Source organism: Dromaius novaehollandiae, chromosome 4, assembly GCF_036370855.1.
Source record: "Dromaius novaehollandiae isolate bDroNov1 chromosome 4, bDroNov1.hap1, whole genome shotgun sequence".
Lineage (NCBI taxonomy): Eukaryota > Metazoa > Chordata > Aves > Casuariiformes > Dromaiidae > Dromaius > Dromaius novaehollandiae.
Window position 1 is genome coordinate 37039920 of NC_088101.1, and position 20259 is coordinate 37060178.

Here is a 20259-nt window from a genome sequence, read left to right on the forward strand (position 1 = left end):
TAATTTAGGGCAAACGGTTACATGATTAGAACAGGAGCATGATTTTATTTAAACTGTAACTCCCACCAAAATTATCCTGCTTCATATTTCAGTGTTACTGCTCTATGCAGAGTTTGCAATAGAAACATTTGTTAAACACAGTGCTGAAATCATTGCCTGAATGTAACAGCTGAGGTTCACCTTCTTTGTAAAGAAAAGCGGACAGAACAGCCACAGGAACTCTGCGTGCTGTGGCCACTGGCCACTTTTGCCAGTAACTGCCATCTATACACCCCTTATACTCTGAGGCCTTGATCAACCAGCTGTAACAATTTATTTAATTAGCTTTCAAAAATACAGGAATTGAACTCCAGCTTTTCCAATTCAGTTCAAACATTATGAACCTGACCTGACTGTCACAGTACTCTAAAGCATATGTTAAGTTTGGGGAACATTTGGCAAGGCTTTTGCATTTCAAGTGTGAGGCTAGAAGGGCTCTAATTCCTATTATTTTTCAGCCTTAGCAGTCTCACACCTTCATGGCTCTTTAATGATTATACACAATCTCTTTCTGTTCTTTAAATTCTGCTATCAACTATTTCCACTGCTTTTACCTGATAACTGGAAGAGCAGTTCAGATGCCATCTTCACTGATATATCCTGGCTGAATAGATTTCTTTCTGGGAGCACACGACCTTCTGGTGCCTTCTGTATGTGTTCACTAATCTCTCGTCCTAATAAAGTGCTGTAGCCAACATTTTGGCTGGGTTGGCTAGGTGACACTGAAGCCTGTGAATCATGAATGTCAACTTCCATTGGTTCTTCTTTTATCTTTACCATCTGGGTTTCTTTGTAACTCTCAGCTGCAAATATGTATTAAAAAAAAACCACAATTACTTAATTGGGTTACAAATTTTCAGAGCACTCAAAGCAGGAATCACAATTATGAAGTTGTAATTTGTATACAGTACCAAAGCAAATGGAAGGGAAAGCAAGCAGCTGACTGCTACAGTACTCTTCTGGGGGTTATAAATAGGAGGAGTATCTTGAAAATAATTTTTCAAACTAGAGAGCAGAAAACAGTCACATGCTTGTAAATATGAGAGTTGTATCATTTTCCGTGAACACTGGGTAATTACATCCCAGTTAGTGAAGCTTTGCTTTGTTTATTAAATGAAGTTACAACTACACACCAGCTCTCAAAACATGAGCACTGAAGGCTTCATTACAAACTCTAAATTACTCTTTACCAGCTGTTGAGATGGAAATTCAGAAGCACCAGCACAGAGAGTTAGAAGTACTGGTATGAGGGTAGGGGCGGAGGAAGAAACCTGATCGGCTCCTGTTTGTTCTCTCTGTCTTTTCTAGAAAATTCCAAACAACTATTTGAAGAACCAGTTTGCCACACCAGCATATGCTTTCAAGATGAGAGCAGTATTTTGGGGCCTCTGCTTTTCTAAAGCCCCACTTCCTAACTGGCACAGATGTTCTCTCATACAAGACCCAATAACCTTAACGATCATTTTCCACAAGCCCATCATCCTTCCCTCTCTGCCTTCCTCTCCAGTGCCCCAGGTCTAGAAAATACACTGGTAGTCTAGAAACCAATTTGTAGTTCACTGTCCACACTTGAGATTCCTGAGGTGCTGCTGAACACTCTGGTTTGGCTGCAGGAAAGCAACCATTTTTCTTCAAAGTAAAATAAAACTATCAAGATACTCAAGACCTTAAGAAAAATCTGCATCTGTTTACTTATGTTTAACACATGCTCTGAAAAGTCCACCTGTAGCCCTGATAGCCTCCACAGCTGGAGTCAAGGGAAAGCATGAGTTTAAGTTCCTTAGACTTCATGAGCCTAAGAAGGAAAAGACCAAGCTAGCACCCAGGACAAGAGCTGTGGTAGGGCTTAGGGATCTGCTGCAGCCCACAGAGAGCCAGGGAAGTGCTGAGCTTAACAGCTGAGTGGATTAGGACCCAAGAGAGCAGCCTGGCCCTTGTCTGGCCTGGGAGGGCATAATCAGATCTGCGACTGTGAGCCAGCATGTTAATTGCTGCAGACAGGGGCTGGCCACCCTGGTAGCATCATCTCACTGATCAGATCCACTCTGCACAATGAGTTTCCTCACACAGAGATTTCCTCATCATCTGCCTAATTTACTACTTAGAAGGATTAGTTATTAAAAATACATAAATGAACACCTGTTTGTAAGAAAAAGCCTAAACTCAAACAGTATTTTCTATTAACTTTGGGTCAGATAGAAGAGGTAAAAAATCCGCTGACTTTACTTGATGACTAATCTAGTGCTCTCCCTCCTGCCTTTCCTCTCCCCTCTAACTCACATACAAATGTGTCACCCTCACAGATTTTATGCCAAGTATGAAGGTTTTAAACCCCATCAGGCCTTCTGTATTTAGTTACCCAATATTGGTATGACAGTCAGAGGCACCGTAACATGGTTCAACCGACCCTGATAACAACCTCCAGCTAGTCAGCTGGTTGGTTTCATCTGGTAGCCTCTAGCCAAGACAAACAGGATCCCTTTAGGATGAAGGAATACACATTCCACATAAAACAAAACTGATGCATTCACCAAGTGCTTTTTCATTCCCTTGGTTTCTCCCTCTCCCCACATTCCTGTTCTTCTTGAGTGGACAAAAAGTGGCTTTGCTGCTTGTAGCTCTTAAAAAAAAATAAAATTGAAGCCAGGAGATAAAAGCCACTTGGATATGTTCCAGGAACCATTTACATGAAGTGCTTTCAGTCTTTTCTTATGACATTTCTTGACCTTTAAGAGAAATGTACAAACATTGATAAAAATCTATACCATCTACAATCCACCAGATGTATTTCAGACTTTGGAAATTTTCATATTGAATTCTCAACAGAAAACAAGTTAGAAAGATTACCATATAATGCCATTTTTTGCCCTGTTAAGCAGATTTTTTTTTTCTTTAAAGCCTCCATTAGCTTCTAATTATAAAGCTACAGAACATTGCTTCTCTGTTGAAAAGGACAAAAATAGTATGCTGTGCGTTGAAAGCGCACACAGAATGGCAAAGGAACACATCAGGTAACACTGCCAATCAAAGCTCAGGTAACCCCGCAAACAAATGTGTTCTTCAGATGCCAGCCAGAACTCTGCACCCAGCTGCCAAATTTAGGTGCAGAATCAAGCTGACCTTTGCTGCTGCTCTCTCTCCTTTTAAAAAATTATTTCTATTTCTGTTCCTGCTCCACACAGTTTAATTCCCTGTCCTGCAAATGCTTTTGAATCAGATGACCCTGACTCAGGCAAGAGTTCAACAATACCAATGACCTTCCCTCCCTCATGATTAGCTAGCAATCAAATTACCCTAACTAAATTTACATATTTGATCATTCCCGTTGTCCTTTCTCTTCTCAGCTGCACCCTTTTCATCTGACAGAATTCCCCTGCCAAATACGAATCCCCTCAAGGTATCATTTCCCAAACAAACACACACAGAAGACTGAAGGAGGGGCACTATGACAGTTTTACAAGAACTAAATAAAGGGACACACAGTTAGGCAGCCCCAAGAGCAACAGCCACACTGTAAGTCACAGGCATACAACTCAGCTGTGCTTGATCCTGTGCTGGAGAAAGGACTGAAATTAAGGTTATGCCTACATCTATCTCACTGTACAGGCAGTCAAATGATAACCTCTTGAAGATTATTTTCCCTTCTCTGCTACAGACAATTCATCTATGGAGTAAGGAGATACCCCTTATTTCCTTACATAGCTATCCCATATGCCCACAGTGTAGCTAAAGCTTTTAAAACCAAGGACTAGTACACTGAAAGGTGTCTAGGTTCAAATATTTAAAATCATGATAGCTTTCATTTTTTTCCACTTCTGCATTTCTCCTTGAGTAGACGGGCTATGTTAAATAAACTGCAGTGTATCAAAACACAAAGTTAGTACATGAGAGTCATTTTCTTCAGCCTAGATTTTTATAAAAGTACATAGACCCCTAAAACCTAACAAAAATCAATGGGAGTTAAAGATTCAAGTAGCTTTAAAATATCTGGACCTTGGTCTGCAAAACATGGTCTGCTCTTCATTTAAACCTAGCCTGGATGAAGCTCCAGAATTACAGTACAGCAGCAAACAGTGCTCCTCTGGCAGAGGATGAGCTAAATGGCCTAATATGCCTTTTTTCTGCTGTTAACTTTATGATGAGGAAGCAGTTTAAGAAAATGAGAGAAAATTATTGCATCCGCTACCACCACTGTTTCTTTACAGAGTAGTGTACCTTTTAATCAGCTCATCTACAGAATCCGCATGGACTTGATCCTATTCACACCAGCTGAGAAAGTTTTCCACATCAGACATGACAAATGGAGTATTGGGTAGGCTCATTCCAGGAGGAAATAGTGGTTTCCAAAGCTTTTAGGTTCTCTGGCATTCACAAGTTAGAGGAATTGCAAAGCAGTGACACTTGATTAAAACACAAAACAAAACAAATCCCAGAACAATACTTATGCTAGGTAGAAGCTCAGGTATCAGCACTCAGCCCTAAAGGCCTGACAATGCTACCTAACGTAAGCAGGGCGTAAGAGTGGCTATGAAATTTACCCTTAGACAACACATCTATCCATCCTAGGACAGCAATTGCCAAGTTTTAGAAAGAGATTGTTCACGCTACTTCCATCAAAAGTTGGAAGCACCACAATCCTACACCTTTAACAGACAAATGAAAACGGAATAGGTGAAAAAAAGGAAAAACTGTCTTTCCAAAACAAACCAACCTCCACAAACACTATGATTTCACTGCTCCCACAACAAGTTAAAATAGATAGAGTCTAATTCCCACATTCTCAGCTCATGGAAAACAATCCAAAATTGGCATGTTGAGTTAGGGAGAATAAAAACACAGAATGCCTTGTTAAGATTTTCAGAACACGCATAAGAAGTTACCAATGTCAAGACAAATACAGCACTTTTTGCATTAAAAAAGAGGATAAAATAGAAACATAACAAACTAGTAGACTTCACACATGTATTACAAGTAGAGATACAGGGAAAAATTTCACTTTTTACTGGAACTATAATTCAAGTTATCTTAAAAGCAAGAAGATCTATTACAATAGTAAGAACAACTACTGGCACTTGTTTAACATTTCTTAACTTCAGACTTCCAAAGCACTTTTACAAAATATGTAAAAACAGTACTTATTTTACAAACCAAGATACTGAAATAGAGTCAGACTCTCAGAAATGCACCTGCCCAAGTTGCTGTCGATTCGCAAACCTGTCTTTGCTGCATATATACACACACCAATATTCATGATGAAATCTAATAATAATAATACATCACTGGCAAAAATACACGTGGAAAAGCAGGCTTTCAAAATGCAGTCCTAAGCATTTTGCTAAGACTCCACCTGCCTCTCAGTTGCAGAACCAGGTCTAGAACTCAGAAGGGACAAGAAGGGACCCTGCAACTGCTGCCAGGTCCCCGCGGCAAGGCAGATGTTGTCAAGGCACCCCCAGCTGTCCTGGTCACTCAGTGTACTGTCTGACCTGACGAGCATGAGGAGACTTTAACATACAACATCCCTGCGTGCCCAGGAACACGATCAGGGAGGAGCTGCAGTGCATTTCAATAAATTCCCTGATTTGGACAAGTAGGGCTAGGACCCTGGGGCACACTGCAGAGTGCACCTCCCTACCTGCAATGACTGAGTCTCTTGTACTACCATCTGACCTAGCAGAATTACATTGCCTCCATGCTTTGAGCAAAAGGTTGGACTAGATGAATGCTGGAGGTCCCTTCCAAACTAAATTACTCCATGAACCACCTGCACTACATCAAGGCAGCTACAGTTTTATTTAGCAGAATTTTGACAACCTCCAAGCAAGCGAATGCCACAGCCTCTCAGGGCATCTTGGGTACCACTTGTTCTAGTGCTGCACAACTGCCCCAGTGAAGAAATTTTTCTTGATGTCCAATTTGAACTTCCAAAGCTGCAAGTTGTAGCTGTTATCCCTTGTTTTACCATCTGCCAGTATGGAGAAGAGTTTGACTCCATTGTTTTTGTAAGGCCCCTTCGAGTAGTTTCAGGCTGTGATTAGGTCTGCCTTTGGTTTCCCCTTCACCAGACAACGCAAGCCCAGCCCTCTCAGTGCCTCCTTGTAGGCCATGAGCCCCTTAACTATGAGGCCCTTAACTATGTTGGCAGCTCTCCTCTAGACCCTCTGCAACTTTCTCAACATCCCTTTTGAATGCAGGGAGCCCCCAAACTGGCAGAGTATTCTACACGCAGCCTCACCAGCTCAAAGTAGAGGGGGATAATAATTTCTCACTTTCCTGAGCATGTTCCTCTACAGTATGCTTTTTGCCTCATTTGAGATGAAAGTCAAAATCAAGTGCACAGCATTAATAAAAAGTACAACTTATGTTGTAAATATTGCTTTAGCTGATACAACAGCTGTCCAATGACTTTCCATTGCTGAAATCAAATGAATCATTTTCAAGTCATTTATCCTTCTCCCCACCATTTGATTTAAGAATACATCCTATAGCTAAAATTCAAAGTTGCTCATATTTGCTGAAATGCCCATCAGCTTTACAAATCAGCTTTGTGAATCAGCTTAGAAAAGAGTTTTCCCTGTATGTCTCAAAAATTTGACTTGTGTACTAGTTTTCACAATCAAGCAGACAGGGGTAACCAGTGGGTCAACTTGTACTGACTTAAAAGCCTTCAGTAGGGAGAATCAGGCTTTTTGTTATGCTAATTGTTCTGATTTGCTAGAAATAAACATGCCCTAAAAGAGCTCAAATAAAACTTTACAGGTAGGGAACAGTTGGCAAGCCCTGAAGGTTCTGCTAGAGAGACACAAGAAGTAACATCTGACGTTCCCTAGGGTGCTGTGCTTGATGCTTTATTCTGCTAATATTTTTTCAAACTCTTGTTTTACATGAGACAATGTTAATGAGCCTTGAATCAATGCAACAGGATTTTGCATTAAAAAAATCTATTAAATGGTTGATATTTTTTAAAGCGGAAACTCAGAAATTCCATGCCATAGAATTTTTCAACTGAAGGTTCAGTTTGACAGAAATGCAAACCAACAAGATAAAGGAACAAATTAAAGCAATAGACTAGTTTGAAGTTGCCATATGCGTCTGCTACTCCTTCTGTTTAAATGGTAGGAGTATGGTGCTTATTGGAAAGATACTATTTGCAGAACAGCCCACTCCTTAAATTTTCACAAAACAGAAATCAAAAAGAATTTGATAAAAAGTCTACACGTGCGGTGAACTGTTACTTGTACAGCACACAAAAATCTATGCAAGTCTCCCAATTCAAGAAATACCTAGTCTAGCATTTCCACAGCAAACTGTACCTTTACAAGGAGCCTGGCTCCAGTTCTCCTGTCTTAGCAAGCCGACTCTCCAAAGGCAAGGGGGACTGCAAGAGGCTCTTCTGCAAATACTGCATGCCCACAACCCCTGATGTTTTGAAAAGTCTACGTGCTCACTTTCCATAGCTCTGTGGCCACTCCCAGACGGCTGATTATCATCAAGGAATAGCAGTAAAGCTAAAGACCAGGGGAGTTTGTTTAAACTCTTCACTGAGTTGAAGTCTTCCACCCTTAAAAACCAAAGGAAGCACATTTGAACTACAATCATTATAATTTCTTATTACTCCAAATGATCTAATCTTTAAAATTAATATGGTTTTCACTAGATGTCAAGATTAACCTGACAAGGCAAAAAGGAAGAAAATCCATTACAGTATCTGAACTAACTTAGAGGTATAATATATTACCTATCAAACTTGAAGCTAGGGTCTCTTAGAAAGTACTCGCTTTTCCGTGATTTTTATTAAGATCTATTAAAAAAACAAACAAAAAAAAACAAACAAAAAAAACCCCACAGACCTTGCAGACCTTGATACTTCCCAACTTGAATTTCTCCTAGTATCTTTTCAAATTTCTCCTGCTCTTGGTTTGAGACATTAATGATATCATGAAACACGACAAGTCCCATCAACAGAGAGGAGTACGTTACTAGTCAAGTTCTTTTGGGGTTATATTTTTATGCAGTAATCATGGAAAAGCTTATTAAATTTAATGAATGTGCCATGGCCTGATACAAACATCATGTAGTATTACATTCCTAAGAGAAAGTCTCATAATCTAGGAAAAGAAATCTGAAACCTGACACACTGCAATTATAAATCTAGGTATCCAAAAGGTTTTTCAATACTGCAATTAAAATAAAGCTTCACTCTAATAATTCAGTCATTTTCACTTTTTTGTTGGGAAAACAAAAATCAACTAGTCATGAACTTTAATCTGTTGATGGGACTTGCCATAGCATCTCTCTAGCTCCTATCAAGAGTAAGTCTATTTTTGGCCAGATGCTTTCCCACTTACTTTTCTGGGCTTCTACAGAAGTCTGCTGCTGCTCAGAGCTTTCCAATGCTCTGTTTAGAGATCAAGGGGGAAAAAAAAAACCCTCCCCTAAATTTTCACTTCTCCCTCTGTTATGAAGGCTCTCTAGGCAGGGAAGAAAGCACTCTCAACAGCTCCCCTACAATCTAGGTATGGAGACTGTTATGAGGGCCTGACAACAGATATTTCCAAAGCCAGCAGCCTAGCTCCTACAAGCACGTCAGTCTCACTGGCTTCTCAGCACAGTCCACGGAGCTCCTGAAAAGAAATACATAGGAAGGCTAGTTTCACCCCTTCCCTCCCTCCCCCTGGGACCACCCAAGAATGCAGTAATGTACTTTTTCTTCACCATAGTAACAATAAACTGAAATAGCCCCAACATAATCCATTAAAGCTGGAAAGACGCTGCAACTGTTAAGAATAATAGCTTACCAGCCACGGACTCCTTTTTGTTGTTGTTTGTACTTCTGTTAATTCACACTGCTGACGACAGCCAAGTATAAAGCTACCGAAGCCTTAAACGAGGTAACTCTGTTACTAGCTGTCTAGCCACACAAGCACAGCACTTCTGGTTAGCAGCCTTTTAAAACTGACTTTGTCATTTAGTTCCTCTGGAAATCTGTGCTCCTGTGACCAGGCTGGTTTTGGCATGAGCTCATTGTTAAAGTCCTCTCAGATAGTTCTTCACCACACTGTGCCCTAATAGACAACGTGCCATTACTGCAATGGGAATAGCATCAAGAAGTTCTGGCCCTCCCCTTATGCTGGAATCATACAATCTTTTTTCTTTTTTTTTGTTATAAAGGGAGGCTACCATGGATCTAATCCATCAGGCTTCAGCTAAACATTGGATACAGTGTTCAACAAGATTAATTAAAAGGCACAAAATGGGAAATCAGTATAAATGTTTTGAAGTGGATAAATACTTGATTAAAAAAAAGACAAAAGACAGTTGTGCTGGAAGAGGAACTGTCATATCAGTAGATGGTTCTAAGCGGAGTTGGTGAACTGTTGGTCTTGGAACCAATTTTACATAAGATTTTACTTCATGACCTTGGCACAAAAAGTAAGCATGCACTAATTACATTTGCTGGTAACTCGAAATTAGGAGGCATTGTTGGGGAACTGGAATATTACAAGCAGCACTGTGTGACCTGAGGATTGAAGTACAAGAAAACCAAAGGAACTGAATAGTACAAAGGTCATGCATTTGCCACTGATAACAAGTATATCTGCAATACGTGGGGAATTGATCCATGGAAAAAAAGAAAGGAGGAAAAGACCTGTGTTACTACTAAAATGCAAAATAACTACATCTCACAAATAAGATATAGCTGAAATAAAGGCAAATGTGAGTCAGACAAGATTTCTAGAAAAGACTAGGACATACTAATGTCATAGTTCATGGCACCAGGGTAAGACCTTATGTATAAAAAACTAGTACCTAGAACAGATTTCATATACCTCCAGCTATGCATTCATTTTTGCACAAGAACAGAAAGCACTATATGCTTCTGAAAAATAACACATACCAAAACATATTAGTAGCAAGAATATTTCAACACAAAATGAATTTTTAGACTCTAGCATTAGCATTAAATGCAAATATTTTAAAATTCAGCCTCCACAGAAACCTTTTATCTTACAAGACTGAGTGTATAAAATTGACCATGGTTCACTTGGTGCATCACGTAGTTAAAACATTTTGAGAATTAGCCTTATCTTTTCCATAAAAGAGAACTGGTGAGAACATAGAAAACTGGTTTAGGTGTATTTGAAATACATTATTTCACTTTCTTATAAGTGACTTCGTGGAACATTTAATAGGAATTTAAAATCTTGCAGGGATGGCACCCTGCCAAGTTGAGATGAGAATAAATTGCCTGGCTCCACTACCCCCTCAAATCTGTTTGGTTACCATTATGCCTAGTTTCAGTTAAGACTTAGTAATAGATAGCTCACTTGTATGTTTGTATAAACCGTGGTAGCCACTTTAGATGCTTCTGTGAAATGTAGGTGTAAGATACATACTGAGGCTGGAACTTTACCTGCTAATCCACAAAGACTTTCTTTCAAAGGGGTGTTTTGTTTACTGTTAAATACCAGATCAGCCATTAGCAAGTTTTGTTGACTGTCTGGATAAAAAAGGGTTCTACTTGGACATGCCCAAGAGACATTAGCCTTCCTAGTTTGATAGGACAATTAATAATCCTTCGGGGGGAGTCTTCAAAATTTGATGTCTTGATGAGGTATCAAGTTTGTGAATTGCGAGGGAGAAGATCTGAATCCAAGTGGAATACAGTGGAGAAAACTGTTATAAAAGGACACACTTGTCTCCAGATAAGGTCCCATTCCACTAAAGTAGCATCCAGGCTAAAGGCCTTACCTTAAGCACTGGTTGTCTGCTACTAGAAGCATGCCTGATAACTTTTCAGCTTAATGAAAAAAGAGAGGATCTTGTGCAGCTGAGCTAAAATAAAAGTAGCCCTATGTGCAATTCCCTCTTATTTCTGTGCACCTACCTCTAGAATGACAACTAGTAACTGTTCTGTTAATATTCTATTATAGTAAAATAGGTTTATTCTTCTAACTTTCACCTAGCTTTGGAGGGATCTCTGAGTGGCTGACAAGTCTCTGGCATTATATTCTCAAGGTATTGGTGATTCACAAATGAGTCTCTCTTACAGTATCTACCAGCCCAAAGTAAGAGTCCAGACCTGAAAAGGCCTTTCACTAAACCACATAAGCTCAGTTAAGAGCTAGTAATGAGGCATATCTGTTTGGGAAAAGAGATTTCTCAGTAAAAAGTATAAGCTAGTGTAACCTGCACATGAATGAAGACAGTAAGGTATATGCCTAAATCTTAAGAGGCTCCTGTGAGGCTGCAACAATCGGCAATGTATATTGCTTAGAAGATAATAAGGTATATATGTTTTTGTTATTATCCAGGTCAGGAATGCAGAAAGCAAAACACTACTATGTCAGAAATCCTTTGCCAAATTTGTATGCAGTGCAGGTTTTTGATAATTAGCAGTAAATAGATGAAAGTGCAAATAATAAGGCAGGGATGTAATCCATTCAGTCTTTACCAGGCATATATAGAGTCTAGAAGGACCTGACTTAAACCTGATTATAAAATATATCAAATCTAATGAGTGCACTTGACTGAAGATTTCCCACAGACATTAGAACATCCAGGCATACTCATTCCTTTCCATTTTTTTGCTCCTTCAAGTATCAGAAAAAAGGAGGAAGTTTGTTCTTATTTTTACTGTGTTCTGAAGGAATGACTTATTGTTTAAATTCTAAGTCACTAAAAACAAAGTGCAGAATTATTTAATTTGGGGAATCAAGAGTGATCTCAGAAGATTCTAACAGATAAACTAAACATTTAAAAAAATAAAGAGATTCCTGACCTTAGATTTTACTCTTATATTTGTCCTACATTAAACTGCATCAGTGTTTTCCCCCTTTATGCTGTCTCAGATGGTAATTCAGAAAAGTACAAGTTGAAAACAATATATAAAATAAGGCTAGGATAACCCCACCCGCTGGCTGATTCAGGAATACCAGCTGCAACAATACTGAATTTGTGAGTAAATCCTAAATAATTCTTTAGCTTTTAATCTGCTGATTAACCAAAAAGATCACTATCAGCAAAAACTGCTCAATCACTAAGAGATCAGAAGAGAGATGTTTTACTAATGCATTTCTTCCTACAGCCTTTAAGCACAGGGAGTTCCCAACAGAAGTGACTGAAGACTTGACTAAGATTTTATATATGCCAGATTTCACCCATATGAACAGACATATAAGGCACTAATATTCTAACATCATAAAGCCAGTAATAAAACCATTTCAACACAGCCAGCTCTCAAGCACTTGAGAAATCATTAAGTTACAGAGCTCTTTCTCTATGAAAATATTTATATAAATTTATATGCACTAAGAAAAAAGGAGTCATTGGTTAACATTCGTTAGACCATAAAGTTCTGTTTCTAGAACACCCTACTTGAAACACCTATCAGTAGCAACAGTGCACTATGTCAATAATAAAATGTTTGGTATTTGGGATTCTGTGAAAAATTGGGAAACTTCTCCTCTGATCAGTTTTCGTACATGGGATGCACTTTTTGCACCATCAACATGGGTGCCTGTGAATCAAAGATTCAAAGTCTTCTGCAAATTAAAATGTGCAGGTACGAACAGAAGAGAGTTAATTACATGCTAGAATTTACAGGGCAGAATCTGTTCAGTTGAAGTCTTTTAGGTAAAAAATTGAGTTCAAATTCATTTTTTTAACAGTTTCCAATCAAGTCAAATAATTTCAGACAAATTTGGCAGGGATCTCATAAGTTGCTGAACTTGTAAGCACTTCCACTGGCACCTCTTGTGTGACTCTGGCATATTTCAAACTGAAAAATAAGTGTGGTAGAGTTTTGGAGAAGACTTCAAAGCTAGCTCATCCAGCTGAGGTGGGGAAGTATCACTCCCAGCCTTTCAGATTAACTTTCTCTTCTTGGTACTAAAAACTGAAGTGCATTAGAGGTTCAAAGCTTTTCCATCACTCACTTCAACCTGTTCCCAGCAGGGAGAATTCAGCCCCTTTACTTTTCCTCAAAGTTAAACCTTCCTTCCTCAATTCTGACAGTTAGACAAAGAGTAATTAGCAGAACGTACATTTTCCTTTGACTCCCTCCAACTTTAACAGTACATGTGTGTCTGCACACGCATGCATAGTGTCCAACTGTTTGACAGAAGGATGTATTAGAAAGATAACATAGGCAAGTTCAAGTATCTGCAGAAAGCTGGCTCAGTTTACATTATCTTCTTAACAGTGTATCTTACAATTCTGAGTACAAGACATTGTGAAAAAAAAATAGAAGGCTTTAAAAGCCTGTAATTTATAAAGCTGTATCAGGTATAGTTCAATACAGGCACACATTTTTATGATGTTAATGAAGTGACACAGATGTGGAGAAATTGGTATGAACATGTTTTGGTATATTTTAAAACTGACAATATCTAAAAGCTTTAAGCCATCAGTCCTTTTGACTTGTCCCATCGTCATTAATTTGAAGACCACTGAAATCCGTGCACAGCACAGATAATTAGATGCTAAGGTAACAGACCAAACTGAGATGTCTGACATATACAAACCTGGGGAGAATGGATATTTTCATTTGTTTCTTCACTTGCCAGTAAAGCCAAACATTCATTCTATAAAGTAACCCTGCTAGCATACAAGAAAAAAAATTAAGTTGTTGAATGTTTTTAAATTAATGAACTACCTGATAGCTTCATGAGGAGCTCAGATGCTGCCTTGACTGACATGTCCTGCCTCATCACATTTGCCTGCACTTCTTGTGGCTTGAGTTTCTCCTCAGGGACGCTTGGGGCTGAGGCTTCAGATGCCTGGCTGAACACATAGCTGGACTGAGACGAGGTTGAACTTGCAGCTTCTTCATCCTTAGGCTCATCTTTCACTTTAAATTTAGGAGTCAAGGGCTCTTTTTGATTTGCAGCTGTCAAGGGAAAGAAAAAAAAGCTAGATTTAATGAGGTGTGTAATGCATAATCATAGAGCAGCTCATAACAGGAAGAAACCACAACCTGAGAAATGCTATAGCAGGTGCTGGAAGCAAGACCATTAAACAGTATTCAAAGATGCTCCACAAAGTAAACAAACATCTACATCTTTTGTACAAAGAGACAGTTTTGAAACACAAAAACTGCATGCACCAGAGCTCGAGGAAACATCCTTCTTTTCTTTCTTCTTTTGCCCCTACTCCTACTACAGACATTCACTGGTCATTGGTTTGTATGTCTTCGATAGGCTTGATGGAAGATTAAAATACCTTTTCACATGAGGGCCAATTTGGAAAAGCCCGTTGGTATTACATATTGAGTTCTTAAAAAGAACATGGAAAAGAGACGAGAGATGAAGAATAAAAGATAGGGGACCTAAGGAGAGAAAAGGGAAATAAAGACAACAGCCAATTCCTAGATCCTAAAAGTTGGTACTAGTTATCTGAAAAAAGAGAATAGGGGGATTTTTAGAAGACAACTTTGCACTGGAAGATTCTATTAAAGCATTGTTTCATGTTTTACATCAGTAAAATAGAAAGATGGCCTTCCAAATACTTGACGTAAGCAGCTGCACAGCCTCAGAGAAAGATACAGAGACTTTGGGACTGCTTAAGAGCTACACACTGAACTCTACTGTTGTTGAATGGTCTTCCAAATACGACCGGACAGCGCTGGATCCCTCGCACTGCCTTTGGTAAAAGGGATAAAACCAAGAGTACATGTTAAGCAATACTTCCAAACCCAAGCAATATAGATTCACAGGCGTCTGCCTGCCTGCATGCCTAACAGGAGGCTAAAGAAGTCGTATTATTTTTCACCAGTTTTTATTATCATTCTTCATTTTTGACCATGGAGAGATACTTACTCCCATCACCTGTTAGTGGCTTTTTCTCGTTCAAATGTTCAGTGTAAATTCACACAGACAGCAACGACTCTCACAGTGCCCCTAACTTTAATGAGGCTATATCATTCTCACCCTTTCAAACCTTTCTCTCCACAGGTATGAAAGAGAAAGCATTGTCCCCATTTTGCTCTCTTTACAAGCTCTCTCATTACTTTACTTCACTACCCTTTTCTCTTATCCCACATATTTTCCTCCTTCCACATCACATTCCTCTGTCTACCCTCATGACTCTTGCAGATGAGCTCTACAAGATCTCTCACTCAGAGATCTACCAGATCTCATGCAAGAGAGATGCACCCCACAACCCTATTTTGTGGCTGCAGTAGTGCATTAGGAGCCAATACGCATTGCCTCTGTAGAGAGCCAGCTGTTCTACAACACCATCACGTGAACAGTAGAAGCTGAGGAGCTGGCATAGACCACTGTCTTTAGCACCTCTGCTACAGGGGCAGTAAAATCCAGCTGAAGGGGGAGGGCACTAGCATTTCACCCTAGTGAAATCTGGCAAAGTTCACCTCCTTAAGCCCTTGGTCTACTTCCTCCTCCATTTCATGGTTGCTTCAGCCTCATCATGTTTGCTCCCTGACTCCGTAGTCAGCCCAATTTATGCCTTCCTACCTACTCTCTGACTCCTCGTGTTCCTGGCTTATTTCATAAAGTACTCTCCTCCTCAGCAGTTCCCATAAAATCTGACTCCTAGAGTCTCTGGTAGAGAGAAAGAGATTTCTCTCTCATGTAGTTGTTCATATGCGCTTGTTTGCATGCACTAATAGCACTATTAGGAATCACTTTTTCCCTTTAAAAAAGAAAAAGCAGCAGCAGCAACATTAAACATTAAAACACGTTTTAACTCACCAAAATACTGGTCAAGGCTGTCAAAGAGGTCTTAACTCTACCAAGTAACTAATTTTAAAAATCTGTCCATCAATTTTATCCAGGTCTACATCTTCTGCCTAGCTTAGTCTGTTCTGGGGTCTGACACAGGGCAATGAATGGTCACAAAAAAAGAAAGGGAAAAAAAACCCCCTATCTACAACTTCTTTTGCCACATTGCCTTCTGCGTTCTTTTCCTTTTAAAATAAGCCACTCGAGCCACTGCAGATGTGAAAAATACCCCAAAACTAGGAGCAGAGTGCAACCAATAGAGAGCATTCTGCATGAATTTCCACAGAACTTGGGGAAAAAATTTTGAGTGCATTCATGTCAAGAAAGTATTAAAGCACATTATCCCACGAAATAAAGGAAACCCCAGCCTGAGTGAAGAACTAAAGAAGACAGTCATTAACCTGGGAAGTCAGCCATGTTTCTGCCCATGAAATCACCCAGGTAGAGGAAGCACTATACACCAGGTCAGCAGACAGTTTTACCACTTAGAAATACAGAGGTGATACTAAACTGACTTAGATGGATCATTGTAACTTTGCATCCATTTGCCACGTTTCATCATAAGCCAGGTTAAAACCAACGTCAAAACATCTACACGAAAGTAGAATAGCTGTAACTGAATTTATATAATATCACAGCCTTAAAGTGGGAACATTTTGCAGAGTCAGGCCCTGTAGCGAGAGGTGCCTTTTTCTGCAACCACAAAAAGGGGGAGTGGCATAAGGATCAAGAGCGGCACTTCTGGAAGAGATTAGCACTTAGCACCCTCTCTTATCAGAGGGCCAAAATGCAGAGCCCAATTTGACCCTAACCAAGGGAAGGTATCAAACAGCACCTCTATGCCCTTTATTTAGGCAGAACGTGTGGGTGTACTTAAACTCTATGACAGGAAGCCAAGTTCTAATAGTCCAGAAAACCAACAAGTCAAGGTAGGTCATACTGATGTTCAGAGTTAAGTTTCATCATAGTGATGCACACAGGCTGACTTTGGAAGGGCACCAGATTTCCCTCCCTTCTCATCTCTCATTTCCCCCTCTTTCCCTACCCCACAGGTTAGCTCTCCCACTATGCCACCATATGCTGCTCTAAGCCATCACTCCCTCACGATTCTGAACTACCGCCCAGGATAACGAGCTGAAACCACAGTGACAAAAATTCTACTAGCACAATGTCTCAACGAGCTCTTAGTGAGATCTACAGTCTCAGTTTGTCCCCATGTAGGTATAGCACATCACCTATGAGAAACGGAAGATGTAGTCAGGGCCCCACAATCTAGAGAAAGGCTAGATGTGCATTTGACTAAGCCATGTGAGGGAAAAAGCAAGTCAAACTAATGTTCTCATCTGTACTGCTCATGCAGCTTGCTCTGCTTGCATTGCTTTGGACAGCATACAGAACTAATAAACTTGGAAAGACTTGTCTAATTAACTGACAGCACATTCCTTGAACTGACCACACTTTTCTGAATCAAACACTTTAATTATAGATGAATCACAAAAACTAGAACAGTTATCTACCCCTTGTTTCTTCCTCTTGGAAAACACAAACAAATAAAGCCAGACAGCCATTAACTGGTTTCAAAACTACTGCTACAGCTAATGGGTCTTTTACTCTTTCTTGAAAGATGTTAAAGCAAATTCCAAACTCAATGAAGCCCATAAGAGAAGGAGAGACAAGAAAAAGGGGAGGATGTCCAACTTATCAGATCCATACCTTAAAACTAGAGACAAAAATACCCCCTTGCCTCTATCTTGTCTTGGATCCACAGTTACTGGCAGTCATATTAGGGAGAACAATAGACAGAGGCAAGAAAAATTGCTACAAATAAAGGAAATAAAAGTTGACTGAAAGTAATTCAGACAGAAAATGTACAATTGAAAAATCTTTAAAGAAATTAGAACTAGACAAGGATTAAAGAGATGGTGTTGAAGTTTACTTAAGTGTCTTTGAACTATAAAAGTATTACTTCCCAGAAGGAATAACATCTCCTATCTACATACAAAAATAGATGCACATACATATCCTTAATTTGTATTTAACTTATATTCATCCTGAATTGCAATGAGAACAGACTGACAGATGAGTTGCCTGCAGACTGAATCCAAAACAGACAGCAATTTAATTTTGAAATACACAGTGAGGGAAAAAAAACAGAAAAACCAACCAATAGGCAGCAGTCTCCCAAGCAGGGCTGATAATTCTTCGTTCATCCCATTCTGTATTATCCAGCAAAAATTAGATCAAAGATTCCAGACTGGTGATTTTTATCTTCCTGGAAAATGGGATCATTTGATCCATTTGGTAAAAGCAGAACATGAAAGTTGTAACACTTTCCTCAAACTGCCAAATGCCACAAGAAAAGCCTTGGGCATCTGCCACTAATCTGAAACGTTTTGATAGAAGCTGCTGACTGTGTCAGTCCGCTTACTGAGGATTTCTAAATGCTCAAAATGCTTATAATTGAAAGAGGGTGAAATGGACTGATTGCTTCAAGCCAAGCTCAGTGTTTTAAGTTACAAAAATCAAAGAGCTGGTCACTGTTTCATCTGTTTGAGCTAAGCAAAAGAACACACAAAACCAAAAAGAATCCATGACAAAAATACTGCTGCAAAAGAGGAGGCCATGAGAAAAAGCATCTCGAGTCTGGGTTGAACGTAGCTGTGATAAAGATCTCTAATGCCACAGAACGCTGCAACGTCAGGTTATTTTGTAAGTGATGCCCAAGCCCAGCTACAAGGGGCAGTGACAGCAGGCCACCTCTGGCTGAGGGAAAAGCGGGAAGTGAGGATACCTTTGAAAACACACCCCAAATTGAACTGACCTCCTTGAGACCTTGCAGGAAAACCTCCCTTTCTGATTCTCCTCAGACCCACCATGGAAAAAGAATGATAGCATGACTTCTTCCTGAGGAAGAAAGGACAGTGTTTTATCCAGGATCCCACTGGAGTTAGAGCAACTGCATGATGCTGTAAGCTTTAAGGTCCAAAGAGGAAGTTGCGAACTGTTGAAGTCAGATGGTGCCAAAGAGCTCTCATAGATCAGTTCCACAGCATCTGGAAGACATTTCCCTGATGTTGGATATCATCCTCCTGAAGGCAGCTGTGGTCAATAAAAGGTAACACTTGAGTCTTCTACTATTTTTGCTCTAAAAATTGAAAAGTGCAGGTGAATGTTGGCATTCTGCATGGAGACAACAGCTTACACTTGAGGACATTCAAGAACTGAGTAAGAGGTACAAACACTGCATAGGAAGCCATTGGTGAGCAAACTGCTTTGCAAGAAAAATTTACTCAATTGGAATCTGTTGAGGAACCTCCAGACCAAAATCCAGTGGTGTTGATAAATTATGTTCCACTTACTACACATAGAGGCTGCCTACATTTTAAGTGGCCCAAAATGAGAAACACTATCCTTCTGGCAAGAGAACTTAGCTGGTCTCTTATTTGTTTTTAGTGCTTTCTCCCCAGAAGTACCGATCTGTCCCAGAGCACCTCATGCTACTCACCCCTCCTGGGAGTGCTAACTCAATTACCTTTCACTTTCAACACCCTCTATACAAACTCTCTGTTGTAAGCCAAATAAACTAACCTACAGGTCTTCAAGGAAGAGGATGGGAACTACTGGAAAAGCTACCTAGGCACTAGGGCACTAAGCATTAAAACATTTCTTTTTAGCTAAGCAGTGGACTGACAGAATAGACAAGCATGAAAAGGATAATGATGCCAAGACGTGCCACCTCTGGGCTTCCAAAGACCACTTAAAATGTGAGGTCTTCCAAATTATCTTGCTTAAGTATTGCTGAAAGTGTACAAGCAGAGGTCCAGAAAAGGTCAGCTAATTATCCTGATCTCTAAAGCTGCTTTGCATTTAAGGAGCTGTAGTCAAGCCAGAAGACACAGCACAGGAGAATGACAAGTCACAAGAAGAGAGACTGCATAGTCAGAACTATTTGCCTGCAGGCAGCCCTACCGGCTTTTGCTTACCAGCCTTATAGGTGATACAGGCACCAATAGACTGGAGCTTGCAGACTTTCAGCTCGGAAATTTGAGTCCTCCCACTGTCCCCTCAGCATTTTACCAAGTTCTAGTCCAAGTGGAAGGGAGGAATTAGGCAAGTTACTACAGTACGCAACAGACCACATGACCTGCACTCCCCAGCATGCCTAGAATACAGCTGAAATCCTGCCCACTAAACACCAGGTTGTAACATCTGCTAAAACCATCTTCTCCTTTCCAGGTAAAAAATCAAAATAACAGCAGAATAGGTAAGCTTCTGGGGGAGCAGAAGTAAAGAGGGGGAGGAAAGTGAAAGGCACAAAGGAAAATTTGTTTCTGATAGGAAAGAACTGTCTGCAACATAGAAATTTCTTCTCCCTGCAAAGGAACAGAAATGGAGAAGGAAAGAAACACCACCAGTGGGACCTTTGTATTTGTTTAAAAAAAAAAAAAAAAAAAAACAGCCAGAGATGAATGAACTA

At 39.8% G+C, this 20259-nt stretch overlaps 1 protein-coding gene across 3 annotated transcripts in view; it reads right to left on the reverse strand.

Moving 5' to 3' along the window:
- ZNF827 (zinc finger protein 827) overlaps positions 1–20259 on the reverse strand; it is a 107184-nt gene that overhangs the window by 39476 nt on the left and 47449 nt on the right. For all 3 annotated transcript variants that reach the window (XM_064510774.1, XM_026106108.2, XM_026106109.2), the window contains exons 5-6: positions 13697–13930; positions 594–842 (exon numbers count right to left, since the gene is read on the reverse strand). In XM_064510774.1, coding sequence (XP_064366844.1) covers positions 594–842; positions 13697–13930 — 483 coding nt within the window. The remainder of the gene's footprint in view (positions 1–593; positions 843–13696; positions 13931–20259) is intronic.